Source organism: Fistularia commersonii, chromosome 33, assembly GCF_037954325.1.
Source record: "Fistularia commersonii isolate RoL2024-O1a breed Wild chromosome 33, RoL_Fcom_v1.0, whole genome shotgun sequence".
NCBI lineage: Eukaryota > Metazoa > Chordata > Actinopteri > Syngnathiformes > Fistulariidae > Fistularia > Fistularia commersonii.
The window spans coordinates 9,543,706-9,567,383 of record NC_141316.1 but is presented as its reverse complement, the minus strand read 5'-3'; the positions used below and the strand labels follow the sequence as shown (position 1 = coordinate 9,567,383).

General features: G+C 48.7%; 1 protein-coding gene across 2 annotated transcripts in view; it reads right to left on the bottom strand.

Annotated features, from left to right (window-relative positions):
* The window catches only part of capn15 (calpain 15), a 45,680-nt gene extending 22,002 nt beyond the window's left edge, over positions 1 to 23,678 (bottom strand). Inside the window, exons 1-2 of one of the 2 annotated variants that reach the window (XM_086140691.1) lie at positions 23,586 to 23,678; positions 2,306 to 3,956 (exon numbers count right to left, since the gene is read on the bottom strand). In XM_086140691.1, the coding sequence (XP_085996817.1) occupies positions 2,306 to 3,934 (1,629 nt within the window). In that variant the 5' untranslated portion in view covers positions 3,935 to 3,956; positions 23,586 to 23,678. Of the gene's footprint in view, positions 1 to 2,305; positions 3,957 to 18,317; positions 18,636 to 23,585 lie in introns of those variants that run through there. The other variant, XM_086140690.1, reaches the window with a different exon arrangement.

Genomic DNA, 23,678 nt, shown 5'->3' with positions numbered 1-23,678 from the left:
AGAACGCCACGTTTTGTGATCAATGATATTTGTAGCGGACAAAAGAAACACGGATTGTAAAACCCGCAAAGAATGTGTGCGGTTTGTCAGCGCGCAGGCCTTATAAGGCCGGGGAAAAGGCTCCCCCGGATGATTACTTCACTTTTACCACTTGCATTTTGCTCCTCGCCGTCAGTTAATGCCCGGCCGGGGAAGAATTAAGACAAACCTCGCACCAATTTTCCCCCCATCACCTCGCTGACCCCTCAAACCCGGCTGCCGCCGCCGATGCTGCCGGTGATTACTTTCACTATAGGGAAGCGAATAATTTCTGCTCTGCTCTCCGGCGCTGCTGCTAAAAATAGGCCGGCCCTGTGCTCACCTTAGCACGCACACACACACACACACACACACACACACACACACATCACTAGCTAGCCATCGCAACTGCAACTATTGCATGGGAGCATCGAGCGAGTGGGGAAAGGTTCTTTTTTTTTTTTCTTCTAATAAATATTAAGGCGAGATGTGATGGAAAGAGTTGGGATTAAAAGGAGACGGAGAGATGGTTTGAAAGACCGAACCTTAAAAATACTTGAAAATTAAAGATTTTAAAAAGTCATGATGACAGAAAAGAGACGGGGAAAGGGAAGATGCGCAATCTCCCATGTCCTCCGTCCGCTACTGGAGGTTTTCAGACGTTCAAATACACGCAAAAAGGATCCAAATTGCAAATGTGCACCAATTCACCTACATGGTTACTCTTCGCCTAATCCACGGGTCGGCAACCGGCGGCTCTTTCATTTTTACACTGCGGCTCCGAGTGGCTCGGGAAAATAAATGATAAATATTTAATTAAAGTGTATTTTATTTGTGTTAGTTCCTTTTTTTTTTAATTTTAGTTCTAAGTTGGAAGATTTTTGTGATCTTGAAATATTAGAATAAAAATTATTTTAATATTGTTAAAATAATAATATTATTCTAAAATTATTATTTTTCACCGCTAAAATAAATGTCGCGGAAGCTGGTATACCCACCAGGTAAAATAAATATTTATGAAGATATTTTCCAAATATTTATTTTTCATTGTTTATTGACACAGTGATTTTTCTCCCCAATTTATTTTTAAAATTCAGGTCAAGGCTCTGCTACACGCTCTGAAAGCCCAAAGCTCAAAATGTTCAAAATATGTTCATTCCAGAAATAAAATTTCATTTTCTCTGTCGAACTTTGTGGATTTCATAAGCAACACACTTGTTTATACAAAGTGTAAAGCTAATAAAAAGCAACATATACAGTGGTACCCTTATTTTAGACGTCAAAAATTATTTGCGGCTCCCAGTGTTTTCTTTTCCATGGAAACCGGGTCCAAACGGCTCTTTGGGTGTTAAAGGTCGCGACCCCTGGCCTAATCAATACATGTCCGTGTCGTATCAACGGCTGCCTCGGAACAAATCCGCAGCGATCCCCTGCACGGGCTTATCTCGCGGACATCCCACAAGAGAAGCAACATTTAAAAAAGTTTTCACATCGTCATCACAGTTGCTAGGGAACACCTCCGTCTCCATGCGACGGTGACACGGTGCACGTACACTGCACGATCGGTCCGGGCCGCCGACTGTCCGTCACACAAGCGACGACCAACTTCCTCCAAACGTTTAACGCTGAGACGACGCAGATGGCCGAGAGAACGTCTCCACCGATGACAGCATTATTTTCTTTTTTGTTTGTTTTTGCAAGGAAAGAATAATCGGAATCGGTTTAACACTTAATGAAATACATTCTTCAGAGGACGGCTGGTCTACTAAGTAACACGATTCTTTTCGTTCCACGACTAAATATCGATACCACGGATAACCACTAAAAACCTGCATACGATATATTCAATTCGAGACGGTGCTCTCAGGTGGTCTAACCGAAAACAACATCCGTTTGATTTACTCCATTGACAGCTCCTCTTCAGACTCTCCCGGCACAGAGATGACTCTCGAAGCGATCATTTGTGAGAAGAAAACTTTTCCGGAATCCCGCTAATTCAGTTGACAGAGCCTGTAAGCATTTGTCATGTTACTGGGGGGGGGGGGGACGGGCGTCCACAATGGAGAGACTGTGCACAGAAGGGCACCCCGTGACACGTTATTATACACTAAAGCAAGCATTTGTTTGATTTCTCAGAAAAAAAAAAAAAAAAAAAACGCGATATAAAAAAGGAATAATAAAAATATGACGCTGGGCGACCACCAATACTGTGCTCCTGTGAGCCGCAGAATGCGGTGAATACACGGATCTGATATTTCAGAGGATATTAAGGCGGGTCGTCTCTTACCTCTCTGCAGAAGCTGACGATGTTCTCCCACAGCTCTTTGGCCTCGCCCTCATCGTTTCGCCGGCGGGCCTCGACGTGCATGCTCTCTCTCCTCTTCAGGGGCTTGGCCACCTTGCGCAGGGTAAGGTACTGCTGGGGCGTGTGGCACGCCGCGCAGTTTTTGGCCTTGAGGTCATTGAGCAACGTGCACGCCGGACAGCTCCACTGCCCTGCCCTTTCCTGGAGGCCCGAGGAGGAGGAGGAGGAAGCGCCGACGGCGGAGGAAGAAAACCCCCTGCCCTGTTTCCACGGTTTATGACCCGAGGAGGAGGACGAGCAGGAAGGGGTGCAGGAGCACGAGGTGCCGGCCGCCGACGGCAAGCTGCAGTTGGAGCAGCTGCGGGGCAGGGGGGTCTGCTGCTCCTGGAAGCCGTGGAGTTTGGAGGAACCGCAGGCGGAGCACTTGGGCGCACCGGTGGGGTTGCGTAAGGTGCACTTGGAGCAGGCCCAGGTGCTGAAGTCTGGGCTCGACGGGCTGGCCGGGGTGAAGCGTACCGTCTCGCAGCCTACAAGGTCGATGAGGTCGGCGCCGGCCCGCGACGATCGGCAGGCCTCGCATTTGGACAAACTACCTGGGTTGGACAACGAGCAACCGGGGCACTTCCAGGCGGAGGCGGCGGAGGAAGCGCCGGGGAGGTGGGGGGCCAGCGGGTGGTGTTGTTGGTCTTCTTCCTCTAAAATACTGAGGCGCTTACTGGGGTACGAGGGCTCCTGGGGCTGAGCGTGTTTGGGTTTGGGCGGTCGCTGCGGGCAGGGCTGAGGGGGCACGCTGGCCGTGGAGGGGGAGGTGGGACTGGGGGTGTTGGCGCCCGGGTTCGGGGGCCGCCCCGGCGGCGGGACCTCTCGCCTGCTGCGCGGCACCGGGTTGTTCTGGAGGGAGGAGAAAGAAGGAAAGGAGGAGGAGACGGCCTGCGAGGACGCGTGGGGAGCTTCTTGAGGATCGCAGGGAGGCGCCGGCGGGGAGTCGTCCGTCAGGTCGATGACCAGCCCCGGGGCGGCCCCGGCCGTGTGCACGGGGAAGCCCAGCACGGGCGTGCGCACTTCGGGGACCACCAGCGCCTCCGGGGGGATTTTAGGCAAAGACAGCTTCCTGGGTCCACCGCAGGCGGAGCAGGACAACGCCACCGGCGTGTTGTGCAGCGTGCAGCGAGGACAAGCCCAGCCCGAGTGCAGGCCCTCCAGGATGCCCACCTCCCCGTTGCTCTCCGACCGACGCAGCGCTTCTTCTTTGACGGGGTGCTGGCCTTGGGGCTCCAGCAGCGCGGCGGGGGCGACGCCGGGCGCCGTCGGCTCGGCGGGAGCGGGCGGGAGGCCGTTGGCGGTGGCGGCGATGGTGGTGGTCGGAGGCGTGTGAGTGGCGGCGGAGGGCCCGAAACCACAGACGGAGCAGGCTCCGGATCCCTGAGGGTTGTTGAGGGTGCAGCGGGGGCAGGACCAGCGGTGCTCCTCGGTGCTACTCAGCCGAAGGATCTGGTTGAGGTCGGGCTTCTGGCGAGGCGCCTCGCAGATGGAGCAACGAGGTGCCGCGCCGACATTTAAGAAGGTGCAGCGCCCGCATGACCACTCGCTCGCTCGCACCGCAGCCGCCATGGAGCCGGGAGAGTGGGATTGGCTGGAAAACAGCAAACGGGGAGAGAAAACAAGCCCGTCAATGAGACGTTTGACTCCACAGCCGCGATTGCCCGGCTATCGTTTCGCAAACCCGCGCTATTTCGGTCGATACGTGGCTGAAAGCAGAACGAGAGGGATATGAACAGACAAGATGTGACCAGACACAATAAGAAATGACATCAATTATTAAGAAACCAGAGGAGGGATACTCGCTCCCAGTCAAATATGAGTGATTATCTGCAGGAAAGAGGGAACTGCAAAAACAGTCCCGAGACCACAAGAGGAGCGGAGTTAGAATGAGAAAAGAAAAATAGAGTGTGAGAGGGAAAGATTAGCCTGGGCTGGGGATGGGAGGGCAAGGAAGGGGAAAAAAAAAAAAAAAAAAAATCAAATCTCCCTCCTGGGGGCACTGAGGGCAGTAAATCCATACACAATGGCCACATGATGAGAGCCAGGAAGACAGTGCATGGAGAGGAGGAGCTGAGCAGAGAGGGAGCTTGTTATTGCCTCGCTTCTGACTACTGATGATTGAATACAGAAAAACAACACCAGAGATCTCCTCCAAATCACATTAGCACCTTTTGCTCCAAAACACAATGGATGCTAATGCGAGCTAAATGCGGGCGCATTAAGGTCGGGACAATCGCGCGGTTAAATGAATTACCAAATGAATTTTGAATGCGTGACACTAGTCATTCTGGCGGCAGTTCTGACGGAGGCACATATCAATGTCAAGTCGCTCGTCTCGCTGGAATCCCGGCTATTTAAAAACCGTCCACGATCAACACGTTCGGGAGAACCGTAAGCGCCTCGGTAGAAAATGCAGAAATATCAACTTGTCTGCTGCCTTGGTTTCCCTGCAGAGTCAATTTAACTTAGAGATTTTATGAACTAAAAAAAGCCTCACCACAAAGCTTCGAACATCCAAAATACAAAAAGTGTTGTTTTCGGAGGGAAAAGGAACGTCATTTGGTCACCGTAGGTCGTAACGATGTACTAACGTTAATCGAAATTCGCCGCCGCGTCTAAACTTTTGGAGGTTTTGTGGAGCTGATGTAAGGTGTTTCTGGGCGAGTTCGACACGGAGCGCAGGAGGGTAAGTTAAGGATGTGGGTTGATGGTGAAGCCGCCCCCGAGTGGTTTATGGATTTATCCTGACAAACCCAAAAATGTCACTGTCACTCAGGCTGCGCTTGTGTGAGCACGAACGCAGCGAAAGCAATGTGAGAACTGAAGGGCGGTGAAGGGTAAGGTGCAAAGAGCTGCGGAATTAAATTGCTCTTCGCGCTAATCCGATGCCAAAGATGTTTTCCCGCATAATGAGAGTAAATTTTAAAACCATTCCCAATTTTCCACGACGGCTTCATCGAGTTAGGGGTTCACCGGACGCATTTTTTCCTCGGACGCTTGAAAAATATCTGCGTTTCCTGCAGAAACATAACAATAATACTTTGTGATAACTCCGTTTTTTGTTGTTTTTGTTTTTTTTTTTAAAAAAAAAAAAACATCGGAGCCCGGAGAAAAACGGAGAAACGTTATATGGAAGAGTCTTGTTAATCTGACTTCTCCGGCTCTGCTCCTCCGCAGCTCAATGTGTCCCGGACATCCAATTTCCATTACTTGAACTCAATTAAACCTTACACTCCAGAGAGCCTTTTACGGACTCCCTCTCCTTCCCAGCGCGCTGCCCTCTCCTCCTGCTAGCCCTCCTCCCCCGGGTAAAGAGCTGAATGACGGGGTTGACGGACACTCTTGAATGCGCGGTGAGCACTTGTCTGCATGCACGGATGCACACTGCTATCTGGAACCCCCTCTGTATATACGCTTACTTTTAATTCCGACTCTCGCGTCGCATTCGCCCGCGGCTACGGGACGGCGAGATTACGGAAATGGAGGTGGCGGCGCTTAATGTCAGCGGCAATTAGCCGCGCTTTCGTTCCCCTGGAAAGGAAGTTCACGTTACGACGCTAACCGGAATTTTGACGAGAGGTTATCCATGTCCTAACAGTGGTTACTGAATCTCGTATTTGGGGAAAATCACCCAAAAGGTCGACGATACTGTATTCCCAGTCATTCTGCAACCAGCCACTCCAAAGTTCATTGAAAGTAAACGCCTTCAGCGGCGGCCCCGTGGCGACACGTGTTCACACGACTTATCTCTCCGAAGGGCCCGTCTCCCCGCTACAGCCATGACAACGATGGCAAAAACAACAACCGTTAACACCTCGCTCCTCGTGACAGCCTCTCTCCCGTCACCATTTTCATAACCTTCATGCCGCCGTCGTCTTCGCCGGAGGGACGGAGGTCACGGCATCAGCTCCATCTGTCAGTGCATGTGATTGGAGCAAAGGAATGGCGAAATGTAAGCGATTAGCTTGAAGGAATATTCATACCTCAATTTGGCGTCGACAAAAAAGTAGAGCGTCAAATGCTTCAAAAAGAAAGATGATTTATTTTACATGTAACACACACACACACACACAAAAAAAAAATTTTCGAGCAAAAACAATGGCTCTTCTTTAGATGCTTGCCGGAGATGTGTGTTAACAAACCTGTTATTGCGGCGCCATTTTTAAAGAGGAAAAAAAAAAAAAAAATGGTGCCAAATTACATGTTTGTTAAAACACATGAGCCTATGGTTTTTGCTCGAAACATGTGTTACACGTAAAATAAATCATTTTTTGACTTCTTCAAACTTGACTTTTTGTGATCCAGCCCTTTTTTTTGACAACTCTTTGACATCAACACAAAAGCGGCCTTCAAAATTCCAGTAGCAGATATGCATCACGAGCGCTCACGTGCAAACACCTTTTTGAAAAGTACGTGCCCGCGGCAGATGACGAGCCGTTATAGCCCGTGATCCTCAGACATTACTTAAAAAGGATGCTTTATCCAGCGCGCCGCTCGCGAATAAGAGTGTGTACTAACATGCGGGCTTCACACGCACACCTTTTGTCCTTGGCCCTATGTTCGGCTGAGCTCCTCTAAAAGCGCCCACTTCAGCTCCTCGGTGTCGCAGACCCGGGCAGGTAGCCAACAGCTTACAGTGGAGAGAGAGAGTGACTTTACCGCTTAAAAAAAAAAAAAACGTCTTTTTTTTTTTCCCCCCAACGAGGTCCTCATTGCAGCCCGCCGCCAATGAAATACGTGTTTGACGTCTAAATTCACTCAAGTAAGGGCGATCGATGATCCCCGGACAGGTTTTTAACTGCTTTTCTAGGTGTTGAGACCGTCGTGCGGCGCGCGACGAGGAACGTCGGCTCTAAAACCAAACCGAAACTCTGTTACGATAAAGGGAAGAAAGCATGGCGGATGACTATGACGGGGGGGGGGGGAAGGAAAAAAAACAAATCATCAGAAAAGCAATCCTGGATATACAGTGCGATGGGCCAGTAAGGCTTTAGAAAATGCAAAAGGCTGGAGTGCTTTGACAAAAGCGCTGCTGATACTGTGTGCCATCTATGCCACGGTGCTTGGATTCTCTCCACATACTGAACTCTGTTGTGAGATCAAGTGAGCCGAGTCTCGCCAGCTTCTGCCTGCTTCGCTGTGAGACATTTGGCCTTTGTGCGACAGTCATTAGCACTGCCTTTCAAATGTTGGCCTGCAGCCCAGGACCTGAGGGAAAAGCGTGGTATCCTCCTTGGCATTCTGGGGCGGTCTTTTTGGTTTATTCATTTCACACAAAATGCACCTTCTCAAACCTGCATGTCATCAGAAGAGGAGTCAAAATGGACCTTTTCTTTTTTTTTTTTTTTTTTTTTTTTTTTTTTTTACAAACGTCACCTAATTACTTTGATATATAAACATGACAGCGACTGGTGCGGTCCACAGTTCAACTCTTCTCATGCTTTAAATCAACCCACGCACTCTTGGCCATCTTCTCATTAGAAATGAGAAGTTTGACCACCGACTCCACGCTGGATCTGAGAAACCCGTCAAGATTCTCGGGCTGAGACGGAGCAGAGGTCACGTTCACCTTGGTTTTTGGCCGCCGGAATGGGAATCGCTTCATCCGGGAGTCCGAACTGACATGTTTTGCACATTTTGAGCGATTCTTTCAGCAAAGAGGGACGAAGTAAAACCATAAATCACGCAGAGTCAATCTCGAAAGGACCCAAAAGTATCTTGTATTGACGACAGCGACATTCTCCTGGTTGTCTGACACATCCAAACGCTGTCGGCCAGCTGCCCGAGTTGAAATATAAACAACAAGTCTGCTTTTGAGTCACACAAATTGGTTGTCAGTCACAGTCACACAGAATTTTGATGACTGGTCGTCGAGTGATCTTCCTCTAAATCTTGAAAATCTCATATTTTGTATGTAAATCCCCAATGCATCATGCTCATAATGAGACAATGTCTTGAAATGAGGATACCCTCTGGAGTGTTGTGAGTCAGAAAACACCAGCGCTGTGAAATATGGGGATATGCTGCACATCATATGATGATGGAGAATGTGTGCGGGTTTCACTCCATCGCTTTCGGCGCCGCCGTCGGGAAAAGAAACGGGGGGTCTCCGTCCTGGGGCGCTGAACCCCACCACACCGGAGAGCCTCTAACTCCAACTTGTGTTTGGTTTGTAGATGAGAATCATCGTTTTATGAACCCCTAATGGTACCTTGCAAGACGGTCCACATATATTCTTCCATAATCAGTATACTGTATAAATACTGCTCCAAAAAAATAAAGGGAACACTTCAACAACACAATGTAACTCCAAGACAATCTCACTTTTGTGAAATCAAACAGTCCACTTAGGGAGCAACACATTTTGATGTGTTTTAAAGACATTACATCGACGTTGGATCAGCCTGTAGTTTGTATTTCCACTACAAATCCAGACCTCCATGGGTTAACAAATTTGATTTTAATTGATAATGTTTGTGTGATTTTGTTGTCAGCACATTCAACTACGTAAAGAACAAAAGAATGGAATAAGAAGATTTCATTCATTCAGATTTAGGATGTGTTATTTTAGTGTTCCCTTTGTTTTTTTGAGCAGCATATATATACGTATATATATGTATATGAGATTCTAGTTAAGTGCCAGTATTTCACAGCCTGAAAAGATTGTTCCTGTTTGGTGAAAACGATTTTCCGAGTAAATTCACTCCGACTCCATGCCAAAATGGCGTTCAGGAGAGGGAAATAAATCCCCGTCTTTGGGGAGTCCAGGGTCAAACTTGTTATTATTACGTTTATGTAGCTTTGACGGGGGATTTATACAAACGCTGTTTATTGCTGTTGCTTGAGAAACGTCCAACAGCAAGACGTTTACCGTGACGACGCGGCGAGACGTTTTCTTTCCACGGTGATACCAATCCAGCCGGGTTAACACGTAAAGACGGCATCAACGACAACAACCTGTATGAGTTACATCAACGGAGGAAGCAATTTATTTGATTACGTGCTTCTCAATTCGGTACCCATGCATACATTTCAATCACGGCATAACGAAAACCTATTGTTGTTACTTTTGATTCCCTTTCTCTGTCTGTCGCCATTGTTACTCCGAGTGATGTGACGCCTACTCCCCTCGCTCAAACAAAACAACCGCTCCCCCCTGCAGCTCCTGGGTTTCATCCTCACGTTCGCAGACGGTGAAGGAAACCGCCGAGTGCCACCTAATCTTCGGGAAGTACGTAGCGTATGGATTGGCTTGGTATGGATCGGGTCAGGCTTTGCAGAGAAGTCGAGAGATGATTCTGCGGCACTGAAACGAGCCGGAGAGTTTGAAAACTATTGTTTATCGACTCCGGTATCTCGGGACCTTCCTCTCTCCTCCAATAGTCCCTCCCTCTCTTAATCCATTCGCTAAATCCACGTGTTGCATGCTAACATCTACTGGGACGCGTACATTGCTAGCAGCGGTGGCGGCAGCAGTCGAGACCCCGAACAAATTCGGTGTTTTGCAAAAGCGACAACACATTGTCGATCTTATTGTCATTATTCCGTTATCCGCGTGACATTCTTGCCTGACTTACTTGAAAAGGACTTTGCTTGGAAAAACTCTCGACTGGTTTCAAAATCATGATACAAACACAAGTAGACTGCCGCCGACTATTGAGAAACCACAATCAGCAGGATATTTCCACAAACCAAATTAGAATCAAACATGAGAATAAAAACCACGGTGTTTAAGAGGGTGGCGGTCGTCACAGGGCGAAGAAAATTAAGTTGAAAGTAGTCCAAATGTCCAAAATAAAGACATAGCAGCCATGAATTACTAACCGGGGATATTCCAAATAATAGTTGGTCCCTGAATCATTTCAGAAGGAACATTAGCGTGAACCGCCATCTAGATTAGTTTATCTGTGACGTAAAAGAGGTGCAAATGACATTTGTTATAAAAAAGTATACAAGTCCCAGAGAGGGGAAATTTGCAGAATTAACGACGATATAAACGCTCAGGTAAAAAAGCCTCTGCTGGACGCGATGCTGATGTGGGAGTCCCCACTGAGATGACCATTTGTTTACAAGCATGTGAAAATACGAGCGGAAAGTCTCGAATTGAGAGTAAAGAGGCTGAGAGTGAGAGATCGTACGGCAGCGACAGGCCGCAGACCTTAAATCACAGGGGCCGCGAAGGGCAGGAAACCAGAAACCTCTTTTTTCAGTAAATCACCTCGGCGGCCTGTCGTCACACATGGCCGGCCGGTGCGGGCCTTTCGGCCGCGGATCATCCGTGCCGCTGCGCAACGGGCTGTGGAGGGAGGTCAGAAACCGGCTCTTCCGTTTAGTTTTTGCCGCCTTGGTTCGTCCGTGACGACGCACACGAAGGAAAGGGCCACCGCGTTGCTCGTTCGAGAAACGAAAGCAGGAGGCCAAAATATATCGCGCCAAATGTTTTATTTATGGACCTGAATAAAATTATGGGTGAGAAATCGGGACAAGAAAAAAAAAAAAAAGTTCCTGATTAACGCTTTTGTGGCAAACAACATCGCAGAAAACCCACCCGGGCCGGGAGGAGCTGCCCGTTCGCGCAATCGGAACTCGTAAAATGCAACAAAGACGCGCTAGGAAACCAGCTCCATCCCATGACTACATGGAGAAACTGACCGATCCAGGTTGAACCAGTATAGATCAGGGCTGAACGGGGGGGCGGAGGGAACTTTCTCAACAAACATCTCGCTGTTCTCGTTGGATAACAAGCATCGGTCAAGTTCTAAATACAAGACTTTTCCGTTCCTCCGCGTCGCGACTGTTACCGGACTCCAACTCCCACAAACCCTCGAGCCGACGGCGTCGCGGGCCGACATTCATTCACGTGAACGCCAGCTATCGCCGATCGCTTCATTCTTGATCCTCTTGTCAACTGAAACTGCCGTGTCATTTAACATGCCGTCGGACTGGTGGATCTTGGTTAACAGAGCAGAGTCGGCGCTTATCAGATGCAAACAAACGCTTGCGTAACAGGAGCGGCGAAGGTTGTAACATCCTGCAGCATCTGAACACACCCAGAAAACTCGAGTGACGGGGATTAGATCAGCACTTTCGTGGATTCTTTACCGCTCTCCAGAGAGCCAAAGAGCTTGCTTTGCCCCCTCAGGAACGAATGCGGCCTGTTTATAACTGTTTTAATGGCAGTTTTTTTTTTTCCCCCCGCCCCGCGCTTCTTCATTTCATTCTTCTGACTTCTGGGATCACAGCAACCTTTCTCACTTGCAAGTTATTTCCCCCCGGCAAGCATTGCTTCCGGTGTACCGCGGCAGCTGATGAGTCAAGGTCGCGGACTCGAGAATTAACTTTAGGAGCCTCTTGTCCAGCTCCTGGGCAATAAGTTCTTGCATGACTGTGACTCATAACTCAACCAACAAGTCTGCGGAATTGTTTTGGCAGAACAAACATAATGAGGCCGAGGTGGCGACTCTTACTCACGTTACAACAATACCGGCCTTTGTGAGATACAAGATGTCCTTGGACATGCGAAGGGTTGTAGAAACGGGGAGCATTTCGCAATAAGGACGTCGTAACGCGACTCTGGGGGTTTTGACAAAATGCCATTTAGCGGATGTTTATTTTCAATTAGGCGGCGATTCAGAAGACACGCTGAGACGACCATGTTTGGGTGCTGTAGTGCTGCTTCGGGCGAAAAACTCAAAACAAAAGGTTGTTGTCGTAAGCTCGCCCCGAGGTTCAGGCCGCACCACCAAACCGCCCAAAACGGCGAGGACGCTATAATGAAAGCATTTGTGAAAAAACCCGAACACTAAATCCCAGTCCCATGAGAAACACCTAAAGGGTTGGACGAGATGAACCAAGAACCGTTTGAGTTTAAACCCATTGCAGAAATGCCATGACTAACAACATCTAATATGGTGCGGTGTAGTTTATGTAAGCCTATGGTCAGGACCGCATCGCCCAAACAAATAAGATGCTAACAAACAATTACCCCAGAAGAGATGACACACACACACACACACACTGAAAAATTGTGGAAAAATTCATTATACTGGTCAGGCAAAAGAAGGGATAAAAATAAAAAAACAAGCTTCTGACCTCTAGCTCTGCCCTCTGTGAATGTTTCACATCCAGAGCTCGTCTTCGATGACTGAGCCTGTCAGCAGTCGAGACGGCGTCAGACGATTGAATCTTGACGCCGAGGGGAGCCGTCTGACCGGGTTTCAACGTGCATCCGCGGCGCAGAGCGCCGGGAACGCCGGCGGGGAGATGGCAGGGAGCCCTGAAAATCGGGCTGGAAGAAGGGGAGAGATGGCAAGAGTACAGCGCCGCTGCACTAATCTGAAGTTCCTATGGGAACCTAAAGCTGGAGGGCAGGGGCATTGCTGACGCCACGCTGCCCTCAGCAAGCATTGATCTTCTCAAAGAGGCAGCACAGAGAGCTATTTTATTCGCCGCAACCAAGGCAGACATTTGAAACTTGAAAAGTTTCAGACCCCAAAAAAAACAAAAAAAACACTTATTGTGTTGCTTTAGCTTACTTCCTTCTATCAGCCGGTCGGTGGACAGAAGCTCAGCAGGATACGGAGTATTCTTCCACACCACCAGCATGGGTTTTCACTAATGCGTGTGGTCTTATCTCACGCCAAATTGAATCAGGTTACTCGGCGTATGCTACAGAATCCCATGGTAACAGGAGAGTCGGGAATGGAGTCAGCCGCGGCGCAGATCGGCAGTTTTTGTCTTTCCACATCAGCGCTGCGATTTCCCGAAGAAAGCCACAGCGCCAGACAAACCCCGTGCGTCCAGAAGCCCTGGCAGGTGTAGGGGGGGCTGAAATAACACACAAAGATGACCAGCGACCGCGCAAGCCGGGCCTAAGTGGGCCGTTTTAATCCAATTAAAAGGGGGGGGGGGGGCGGCCGATGGAAGGGAGCCACCGTGACGGGGGGACGATAAGTCATCTCGCCGGGGCGGCGGGAAACGTTCGGGATCGACCCGGGGAACAACGCTTCTGTAGAGAAGAGCCAAAAGACACGGGGGGAATCTGATCTAAAAATCAAATATGTGCATATTCCTCAAATCTTGTTGATACGTGCGCGGCATGGAAGCCGCCCTCGGGATCTGACATGCTAGTTACCGATAGCGATAAAGCTGCAAAGTCTGGCCGTATGTTACAACAGGGTAAGGCTGATAATCTAAAGAGAAACATCTGCTGTGCAACACTTTCCCCGGCTATGTACCGATTCAGTGCACACTCTTCCCAGGGTCAACAGTTCACCGTTGGATGAAAACATCATGAAATCACTCAAGGACGAAAGTGTCTGCGCTTACTCAAAGCCAAGGAAAATAGAAAGAGGAAAAGTGCCGCGCCGGAGCGGTATATCAGAGATAAGGTGTTCGGCGTCGGCTGAGGTTTACGTGGGCTCGCGGCGTCCTTTTGTTTCCGTGTTTCACGCGCCGTCACGGCCCGACACGTCGGGCTCGCGCCGGAGTGTCTGCGCGCACGCCGCCTCGTGCGGCGCGGAGGCCGGGGGAATTTAAGGGGATGTTTCAAGTGCCGCCGCGCATTGTTCAAAAAAACCTCTGCTGTCGGAATACATGTGTCTCTCCTTCCTAGCAGCAGACGCTGGTGCATAATGTATATCCGCGCATGTTTTTTTCATGCGCTCAGCTGGGTGAGGCTCCGACACGTGATAGGGGGAAGGAGATTAAATAATAAGCCCATAGCAAAACAATGACCGCCGAGCGTTTCGTTCATTTGCAGTTATCGGTTTTATAGGAAAGGGGTTGCGATTTTTCCGCACCGGCGAAGAAACCGCTGTTTCTGAACGTGGTTCGTCGGTGAAAAACAGGAATTGAGGGTTCCACGGAGGAACCAAGGCTTCTTTACTTAATTTAAGGGGCATGCAATGGAAAACCAAACGGCCTTAACTGTTAAGTGAGGAGCAACGGCGAGGCGAGCGTCAGAAACAAGAGCAGGAATCAAGAGGGATGAAAGACCAACGGGAGGCTGATGCTGAATAAGTAATGGAACCCATTGTGGGGGAAATGTGATCAGGGCTTCGGGGGGGAAAAAAAAAATAAAATAGAAAAAAAATCAATAACTAACAACTGAACCGTGGCGCCCTGAGTGACTCAGCAGCAACTTCCATACAGAACGGGCGGTCAATATCAGCCGCCGGTGCCTGCTCCAGGAGACCCGCTTAAAAAAAACGCCACGGAAAAAAAAAATGGAAATGTTTTTGTTTCCGTGGGTGAGCGGTCGGAGAAATTCAAAAAGTCAGTCAAAACGGCCGGATGAGCTCGCGGGGAAACTCGCCGGACGATCGTGGGCGCGCCTAAATTATAAATGACGCCCGTCAGCCAATCGAACGCGCGGAAACACGCATGGATTGGATGAAGAGATGAGTGAAACAGAAGAAGGAAGGGAATAAAAAAAAAATACAAACAGGAAGAGACGTCAGGAAAGGAGTGTTTCATCAAAATAAATAGAAAAAAAAAAAAAACACGAGACAGATTTGTTTATGTTTTAACTTCTGAGAGGCCATTCAAAATCAATTTGTGTCATATGTTCTGAGAGCCCGGTGATTATTAAAAGCACCGTGTGGGCGAGAAACGCCGCGACGAGACAAAGCGCGCAGGGCTTGGAGGCAGGTTTCCACGCCAAACACCACCGCAGAGTCCGCAGCCAACGCCGAGGCGTGCAGGGGAACCGACGGAAGACCAGGGAACTAAGACGTGATCGGCGGAAACTTTAAACTTTCTTTATTTAATTCCTTTTTCTGAAATCAAATAAAAGTGTGTCCTCGTACAGCGGTTTTTGTGCGTTTTTTTTTTTTTTTTTTTTCTAGCTTGATTATTGGTGGATTGTAAGCTGATTAAGAGAAAGCTGCGTTATAATCCTCTTAAGTTTACATCTTTGAAATGAAACATAATACAGATCAGAAACTTGGAAAATAATATCGCAGATAAAAATTGAATTTAAATAGAAAGACATTTTATTTAAAAAAAAAAAAAAAAAAGGATTCTGTGTGACAAATTATTTGAAAAAATATTTGTGTTCTTAAGACACATTTGGTTCTTATACAAAAATAAAACAGATTTAAATAGAAAGCCATTTTATCTCTCTGTCAGATGACTTATTTTGAAAAACACATTAGGTTCCCATTCAAAAAAAAATAAAATGTAAAAAATAAATAACCTCTATATTAGGCCAACTACCAAATCCAAATCATAATGTGGTAAGCAGCCACTCTGAAACAATGTCAATATTGCACTTAACTCTCTATATTAGTTTATGATTTATCAAATATTGCTTGAAAGAATAACTCAAAAATCGATATTCTTGTGCTAGACTTCTACCAGAACCTTCCCCCCACCAACAAATACGCATCTTGGACATACGTATACATCAGTTCCACAGCTGCCGCGGAACCGATCGGGGATCTGGTCTTGGATCAACACGGGAAAGCGGTAAAATATCAAATAGAGGAATTGCAATGGCTTGTACAAAGTCAACGTTTATGGTCTTACTTTCGAGCGCAACAGAGCGTTTTACTACATGGAGAACTGCCTGCAGGGTCCAGCGGTTCATTCAAACTTTCCGACAAGCCGCTGCGAGCCCGACAACCGCTGATTGCCAGCATGCAGCCGGGCGTGTGGAAGGTGTGTATGGGGGGTCCCTGACTGTGCACACCATTTATAGAAAATCAGGGTACCGAAAAGCAAAAAATACTGAAAAGTAATTAACTTGATTTTCTGTGGACTAAATGAAGCAATTTTCAATTTTTGCAAAGACCGCGGGCGGAGCGCTGTGACCATGTCCGGACAAAAAGGTGGATGCTAAGCGTCAGATGATGAGGTTGTAGCGAATTAGGGAACTGCAACCGGGTAGTCAGGTCAACATTTTGTTGCGTAAGGGAAACGACGCCACTGAAATCAGCAAGAACGTCCCTAAAACAAGATAAATATCAGGTAGTTTGAGACCCACTTCCAGGTAGACCATGTGAAATTGCAGGTGCCTCTCATTTGATGTAGCCATTAACCTTTCAGGCCTTCTGGGATCCTGTCAAGTCACGTATTGTTGCAGTTCAAAGCATTTTCCTTTCTTCTTCGCTTTTCATTTATTTATCCCTTCATAATCTATCGTCGGGGTCGCAACGAGGTCCCTGGTTGGATTCCAACAGGGGACACTCTGGCTGTGCGGAGAGTCCGAATCATCGAGCGCGTCCCTAATCGGCAGCGATGAGCGCTCGAGTGTACGAAGGTGAAAAATGACGAGCTTTTGAAAATCCATGTCGGGAGGGGGTTGTATGTCTAAAACACGGATGCTGAGGCAAACAGACAAACGCGTGCTGACTGTGTTTTACTCAAACTGTGCTCTTTGGCCTAAAGGTCTGAGAAATTATAACACAGGACAGTCGCCACTCGCACGACGGCGTAAAATGCACGTCAAAAACGCCACCTCCGGACGCAGTTGAGGCAATATTGCGGGTAAACAACGCGAGCCGGCGCGGCTCACGTCAAACGCTTCGCTCGGAAAACGCGCACTCGGCCATTTTCAATAACTTCCAAAATTAACTAAAATAAATCAATGCTTGTCTCGGAGCAGAGAAACTCACATTCCCATTATCCCTGGGGTGGTTTCCAGCCCGTTCGATCAATCTCTTCCCTCTCTCTCTCTTTGCAATCACTCAGCGAGGGGCTAAAGAGTAGCACGTACTGTGCCGCTGTGCTCGGAGAAACCGAGGGGCAGGGATTTCGGTTTACAAATCCAGCTTAGCCAGATTTTGGATGAATTATAGAACAACATAAAAATGCCGGCTTTGATTTGATAAGCTTTTACGTAACGCTGGAGTTTGTCCGCAGCTGCGTGGATGTCGGGCGTCGGGCCCTTCCCGAGGACTCGGCCAGAAACGGGAAACTTTTCAAAATCGGACGACGGTTGACAAGGGGAAGCAACGTCGGTGACGAAACCGCTAAATGTCGCCATCTGCGATTTGTCTTCCTCATTCCGGGCTCTTTTTACGACCGCGTACCTGCATCTACCCGCTTTGGCCGACCCGGTGTTTTCGCCACACTCCGGGACGCTGCGTCGCCGTGACTCTTTGGAAGCTACGGCAGTTTGTTTTCACAGGGAGGAGCCATTTAAACCTCTGCTGTACTCACAGTCTGAGAATGTTGTGTTCGAAAGCGGCCGCACCTGTCGAGAAAGAGGATCAATGTCGGGTTGAGCAAGCGGCTTGATCGGAAAAACATATCTATATATAACCTGATGATGTACCGTTCGGAGAAACTGATTTTTCCAGGTTATCCGAAGTCACTCCTTTAGCGGGTTAATTTTAACGATGACAATTTCTTATTTTTTGGAGTTCACCTGAGGGGAGAGTCCTCGTTCAGAATTTCAAACAGAGTCTGAGAGAGCAGTGTCTGCGGATTCTGAGGCCGACGACACTCAAAGCCCACTTTTCGGATTCATTTTACATTCATTCATTCATTATCTAGACCACTTATCCTGCCCTCGGGGTTGCGAGGAGCAAATCCCGGCTGTCACAGGGTGAGAGCGTTCACCTGGACCGCACCGTCACAGGGGACATTCACCCTCTCATTGACACGTCATATTAGAAAAATACAAGAATTAACTTGTTTGTTTACGCGTGTGGACAATGTCGAGTCTCCGCTGAACCTCCCGCGTGTTTGGACTGGAAGGAACCCCACGTGGAGCCTCCACACAGACAGATCCCTTGCTGGAATCCAATCAGAGATCTTCTTACTGCGAGGTGGAAGCGCTAACCCTCGTGCCACAATTCATTTTACAGACAGAACTTGGAATTGCGCATCTGCAGAGGGTTCTGCTGGTCCTCTTCACCATCTGCCAGAGTTGTTTACAGACTAGGTTTCTTAGCATGATCGTATCGACCGTCCTGTTCCCCCCCGTAGTCGGGTTCCGACTCACCTGCGCTCGCGGTGAGGCAGCGGGTGCTGCTGCTGCCGCGCGATGAAGGTGGTTCCCCACACCGGGCTGCTGTGGCTGTTCCTAAGCCAGCCCACCGGGGGGGAGGAGGAGTACGGCGTGCTGCGGAATCCATGGTCCGACTCCGTCTCTGCGGTGAGCGATGAAGCCGAGCTGCCCATGCCAGCGAAAAATACCCCGCGCGAGGACTCGAACGCTGGAATCCGTCGGCGCTGTTTGTTCTTGGGAGCGCGGATGTTGACAGAGGAGCCGCGGGTTTATTAGCCGGGAGACACGCGGTGTGAATTTCGACGGCGGTTCCTCCGCTTGGACTCCGGTCGGCTTCCTCCCTCCACGAGAGCGGAGAAAAATGGAATCCCGTGTTTTATTCAAGTAGCAATTAAATGCACGGAAGGTCGACTCCGACGGAGCACTTACTCCCGGCTCGGGGAGAGAGCGGGACCAACCCGGAGCGGCGGTTCGTCGTGGCCTCTCTTGAAGACAGAGAACTTGTGGACGGTTCGTATCGAGTCCCCCACGGCGGCACTTTCAATTCCTCCAGTGTGCTCTTTGGCACATCCCCCTCGCCCCTGCAGCCTCGTGTCCGCTTCCTCTTTCCTCTTTCCCATAATGCTGACAGTCGACGTGCATCTCGGCGCCCAGGAGGCCGGGGACGGCCGTCCGGGACGCACCGCAAACACAGCTGATCACACACAGAGGGGGCAAGGAGCTATTATTCCAAATGCGGACGGCGGATGAAATCAATGCGGTGCATATTCAGAGGAGGGTGTTGCCAAAACTACAAGCATACTAATGTCCACGGCTCATCTTTCAGACATCCAGTCCTACTAACAGCTGCTTGGAGGGGAACCAGCAAAAAAAACGCCCCAGCTGCACGTCTCCCCCCGCGGCTGAAACGTCTCAGACCCTGGAAATGGTTTCTGGCGTGGAATGGACCACTAAAGCAGTCCTTATGGAAACTTCTGCAGGTCCCACAACAGCCGGGGGAGGTGGGGTTGAGGGGGGGGGGGGGGGTTGATCCGCTTCAGGCGGCCGTGTCCTGCAGCCACAAGGACGGGGAGGCGATGTTCATGTCCGCCCGGGGCCGGTGGGTGGCTGGGTGGGTGGGTGCGGGTCACCGCCTTCCGTGGGGATTTCAGTGGCAAGTTTCTCCGCAGGCGATGCGACGGAATGAGGCGCCGTTTGCACCGCCGGTACCGACGGTTCGCCTTGTATCAGACGGGATGCGTGTAGCAACGGAAGAATATCTATACAAATTCTTGTGCACGGAGTCGCAATAATTATAATATTTAGTAATATTACAATAAAAGCGGCGCATGTGGACTTTTTAGCTCCCGACGCTGCAAAAAGCCCGACCAGTGTGCACGGAGGTCCGGATCCCGGCCGGGCGTGGAGTCGCTCGGGAGGCGTTCGCGCAACCGGCGCGGAGGGAGAGAAGGAGGGGGATTTAACTGGAGGAGGAAAAAAAAAAAATAGAAAAAGCGGAAATGTCACCGTCCTCCGTGTTCTCTCCAGCCCGCGGTCGTTTCACATCCCCGGCGTCCGGGCTGCGGATGGGAGCCCCCGCCGCCGCTGCCTTGTGGTCTCCGCTCCGTCGTCTTCAACGTTTGGACTCACAGTGTTTTTTTTTTTGTTTGTTTGTTTTTTTTTTTTTAAATGCAAAACCCTCTCCTCCTCTTCTACGGAACCGTTTGCACGTTATCTCCTCGGATCGAGTTCCTCCTCACCGGCGGCGGAGCGGACGAGGATGCAATCTCCTCCTCGCAGCGGATTACCGGAGGGTCAGCGCGGCGCATGCGCAGTGGGGCGGCTGACAGAGCGGCTGGAAGGGGGTGCGTTCAAGAGATTTAAATGGATTCTCAACAAGTCCGGGGGCTTCACGGGGACCGCATGAATATGGATGGGATTTGGGATGGATTGGGTAGCTTCACGGCCAACGGGGTCTCTGGTTCGATTCCAAAGGGAGATAGGGTTTGCAGGTTCTCCTACGGGTTCCTCCAACAGTCCAAACACGTGCAGGAGGTTCACTGGAGCTCAAGAACAGCACAGATGTGTGCATGAGAGGGTGAATGGTTGTAGTTTTGTGTAATGCCTGCATGTCGGAGTGACCGGTTGAAGGTCTCAATGTGACTTGTCAGAGACAGGGTGACTGTGTGTGAGACGGTGAACAGTTGCATGTTTGTATGGGACGCGTGAAAGAGTGACTGAACGGTTGCTCGATGCCTGGCGTGGAAGCGACGGGGTGTATGCGGGTCTCTATATGACGTAGGAATTGAGAGGGTGAATGGACACGTGAACGTGAGAACGAATGGTTGTATTTTTTCTCGAAGCGGGAATGACGGGGTGAACGTGTATGTCTCTTTATAGCATGAGAATAAGAGCGCCGGAAAATGAACGAATGAGTGTAAACAAACTCAAAAACATTTTAAAAAAAAAGCAGTTTGCTTACATCACCTGGTGACATATTTGGAAAACAACTGGTTATGTGTATGATTATTTACGCTGACAGTGGAGGAGGGGCAGAGTGGAAACAAAGGAGGTTGCAAGAGGAGAAATGAAGGGTCAAGAAGAACACGGCGGTTACTGAGGCGCTCCTCGCTGCTCAACTGTCCCCACACATTACCCAGATAGGCCTTCAAACTTTCCCCTCTCCTTGCTCTTCCACTTCGTATCTCCTTCCTGACCTCATTTCTGATCTCTCGTTCCCTCCCTGAACTCAACGTTCGCTTGTAACGCGGCGCAAGAGAAAAAAAAAAAAAAAAAAAGGGCGCAGGCTGTGCACGACGAAATGACTCACAGCACATATTTGTCCTGTGTGTCCTTGCTGAATGGAAGACAGAGAGTGGACCGTTCCTTGCAGATCGACAGTCTGAGCTGTTATTTGCGCTCAGACAGGTTCACGATCACTATTTTTAGGAGTGAATCCAGTTTGTCAGGTAAACTTCATTTCAAGTCGGACAGGAAAGGAGCGCAATAATCCAGTAACAGGAAAGCATCAGCGCGCGCTTCCATAGTTTGAAACATGGAAATGTCCGTGCATCATCTGGGGTGTTTAAGTAGATTAACCCTGCTTGTGGAATTTCTTTATTTGAACTAATAAATACCAGTGTTTAGACATGGAGGGTGGGGAAACACATTCCAGACCCGCAACACAACTAAAAACACCCTCCTAGAAAGCCAAGATATTTGCAACTTTTGGAGATTTTTTTGAAAACAAATTCAAAACATTTCATGGGAATGTGACTTCAGTGTCATTTTTCTGATTTCTGTGTAATATTTTGTCAACACATCACAGTGTTGTCCAGTAAAAGCATCACAGTGACTGCTAACCTGCTGAGCCATTCAGCAAAAGGAAAAGAATCATTTAAAAAAATGTATACATGTAAATGTATAGATTGGAGAATGCAAGCAAAAATAGACTACAATAAAATGGCACAATTTAACAATATTCTGCTTTTAACCGCATATTATATTATACTGCTTCAAAACCAACTATATATACTATATACACTGCTCCAAAAAATAAAAGAGAACTCTAAAATAACACATCCTAGATCTGAATGAATGAAATATCCTTATTAAATACTTTGCTCTTTACATAGTTCAATGTGCTGACAACAAAATCAAACACAATCTGTCAATGAAAATCAAATTTACGAACCCATGGAAGTCTGGAGTCACACTTATTTTCTTTAATTTTTTTTGGCTTGCTACTTCTGTCTTCTGCCTTTCTATTCATATTTATTTCCTTTTTTTGGACATTATAAGTGATACGCTACGCTGACAAAGGAGTTTCTCTTATGGGGATCAATAAAGTTATCTAAAGTGTAAAAACACACTACATGCTGATCCAACGTTGATGTAACATCCTTAAAACACGTCCAAATGAATCAGTGTTGATCCTGAGTGGACAGTTTTATTTCACACAAGAGTGATTGACTTGGAGTTACATTGTGTTGTTTAAGTGTTCCTTTTATTTTTTGGAGCAGCAGATTTACATACAGGACTGTCTCAGAAAATTAGAATATTGTGATAAAGTTCTTTATCTTCTGTAATGCAATTACAAAAACAAAAATGTCATACATTCTGGATTCATTACAAATCAACTGAAATATTGCAAGCCTTTTATTATTTCAATATTGCTGATTATGGCTAACATCTTAAGAAAACTTAAAAATCCTTTCCTAGAATATCATGAAAAAGTCTTTTTTTTTGTTTTTTAATTGCATTACAGAAGATAAAGAACTTTATCACAATATTCTAATTTTCTGAGACAGTGCTGTACATGGAACAGTGCACCTACACGGGGGAGGAGATAAATAAAAAGTGGAGGATTTTAAACAAAAAAGGATCCAGAGCAACAGAGATAGCGAAGAAACATGTGCGAGCGGGTTGGGGTGATAACAAAAAATAAGAAATATCAGCCAGAATGAAAGGAAAAGTGGAGAAGACAGAGGTGAGAGCAGCCATGATGTCTGGTTCAGATGTTTTGGAGATAAAAATCAGGCCGAGATGATTTGGACAAGGGGTGTTGGAGATCTGGGTGGACCAGAGAGGAGGTTTATGGCTGGCGTGGGAGAGGACAGGAGGTTAGCTGGAGTGAGAAGAGAGGATCAGATGGAGACAGGTGCTTTCGCTGTGGAGCAGCTGAAAGCAGAAGATGTATACACAGCATAAAGGAGATGTTCTACACAAAGCGGTGAGAGGAGATCTTTGTTCCCGGTGCACCTGTCCAGGGGCCACCTGTCGCCCTGCAAGCCGGCAGCACCCACTGTCACGGCAGCTGACACCTCCAGCACAGACACAGATTGAGTTTCATCTCCAGTCTCAGGAGACCCACAGCATGGAAGAAGAGGAGGAGGAGGAGGAGGAGAGGGGAGCAGATGTCACGGTGCATTGTAAGTTGTCAGTGCGTGGAGAGGTTTCTCCTCGGTGCACGACTACGCGTCACCTGCGTGTCCACTGGACTCTTCCATTAAGGGGATTAGCCGAAATCCGGCTCCCTTATCTAGGAGTCCACCGGGCGGACTAGATTCTGGCGGAGGTATACGCGTTTACGTGCATCGGGACGCGCTGCGGTCCGGAATCGCCGGTTCCACGCGGCGCCCCGTCGGGTAACGAGCGGGGAGGTTAGCTTCGCGGTAGCCGTCGGAGGCAGTCGGGACAGCGGGGTGACGCTCCGGTCTCTCCCCCGCTGCGCCGGAGAGCCTCACCGCCGCCGGGTCTGCCTCCCTCCCCGGCGGGTCTTACCTCCAGTCGGCCGAAGGGAGAATCCGGGACTCGGTTCTGTTTTTCCAGCCGTCTCCGCGTTAACTTTTCACAGCCATCGGGGAAGCTAAGTTC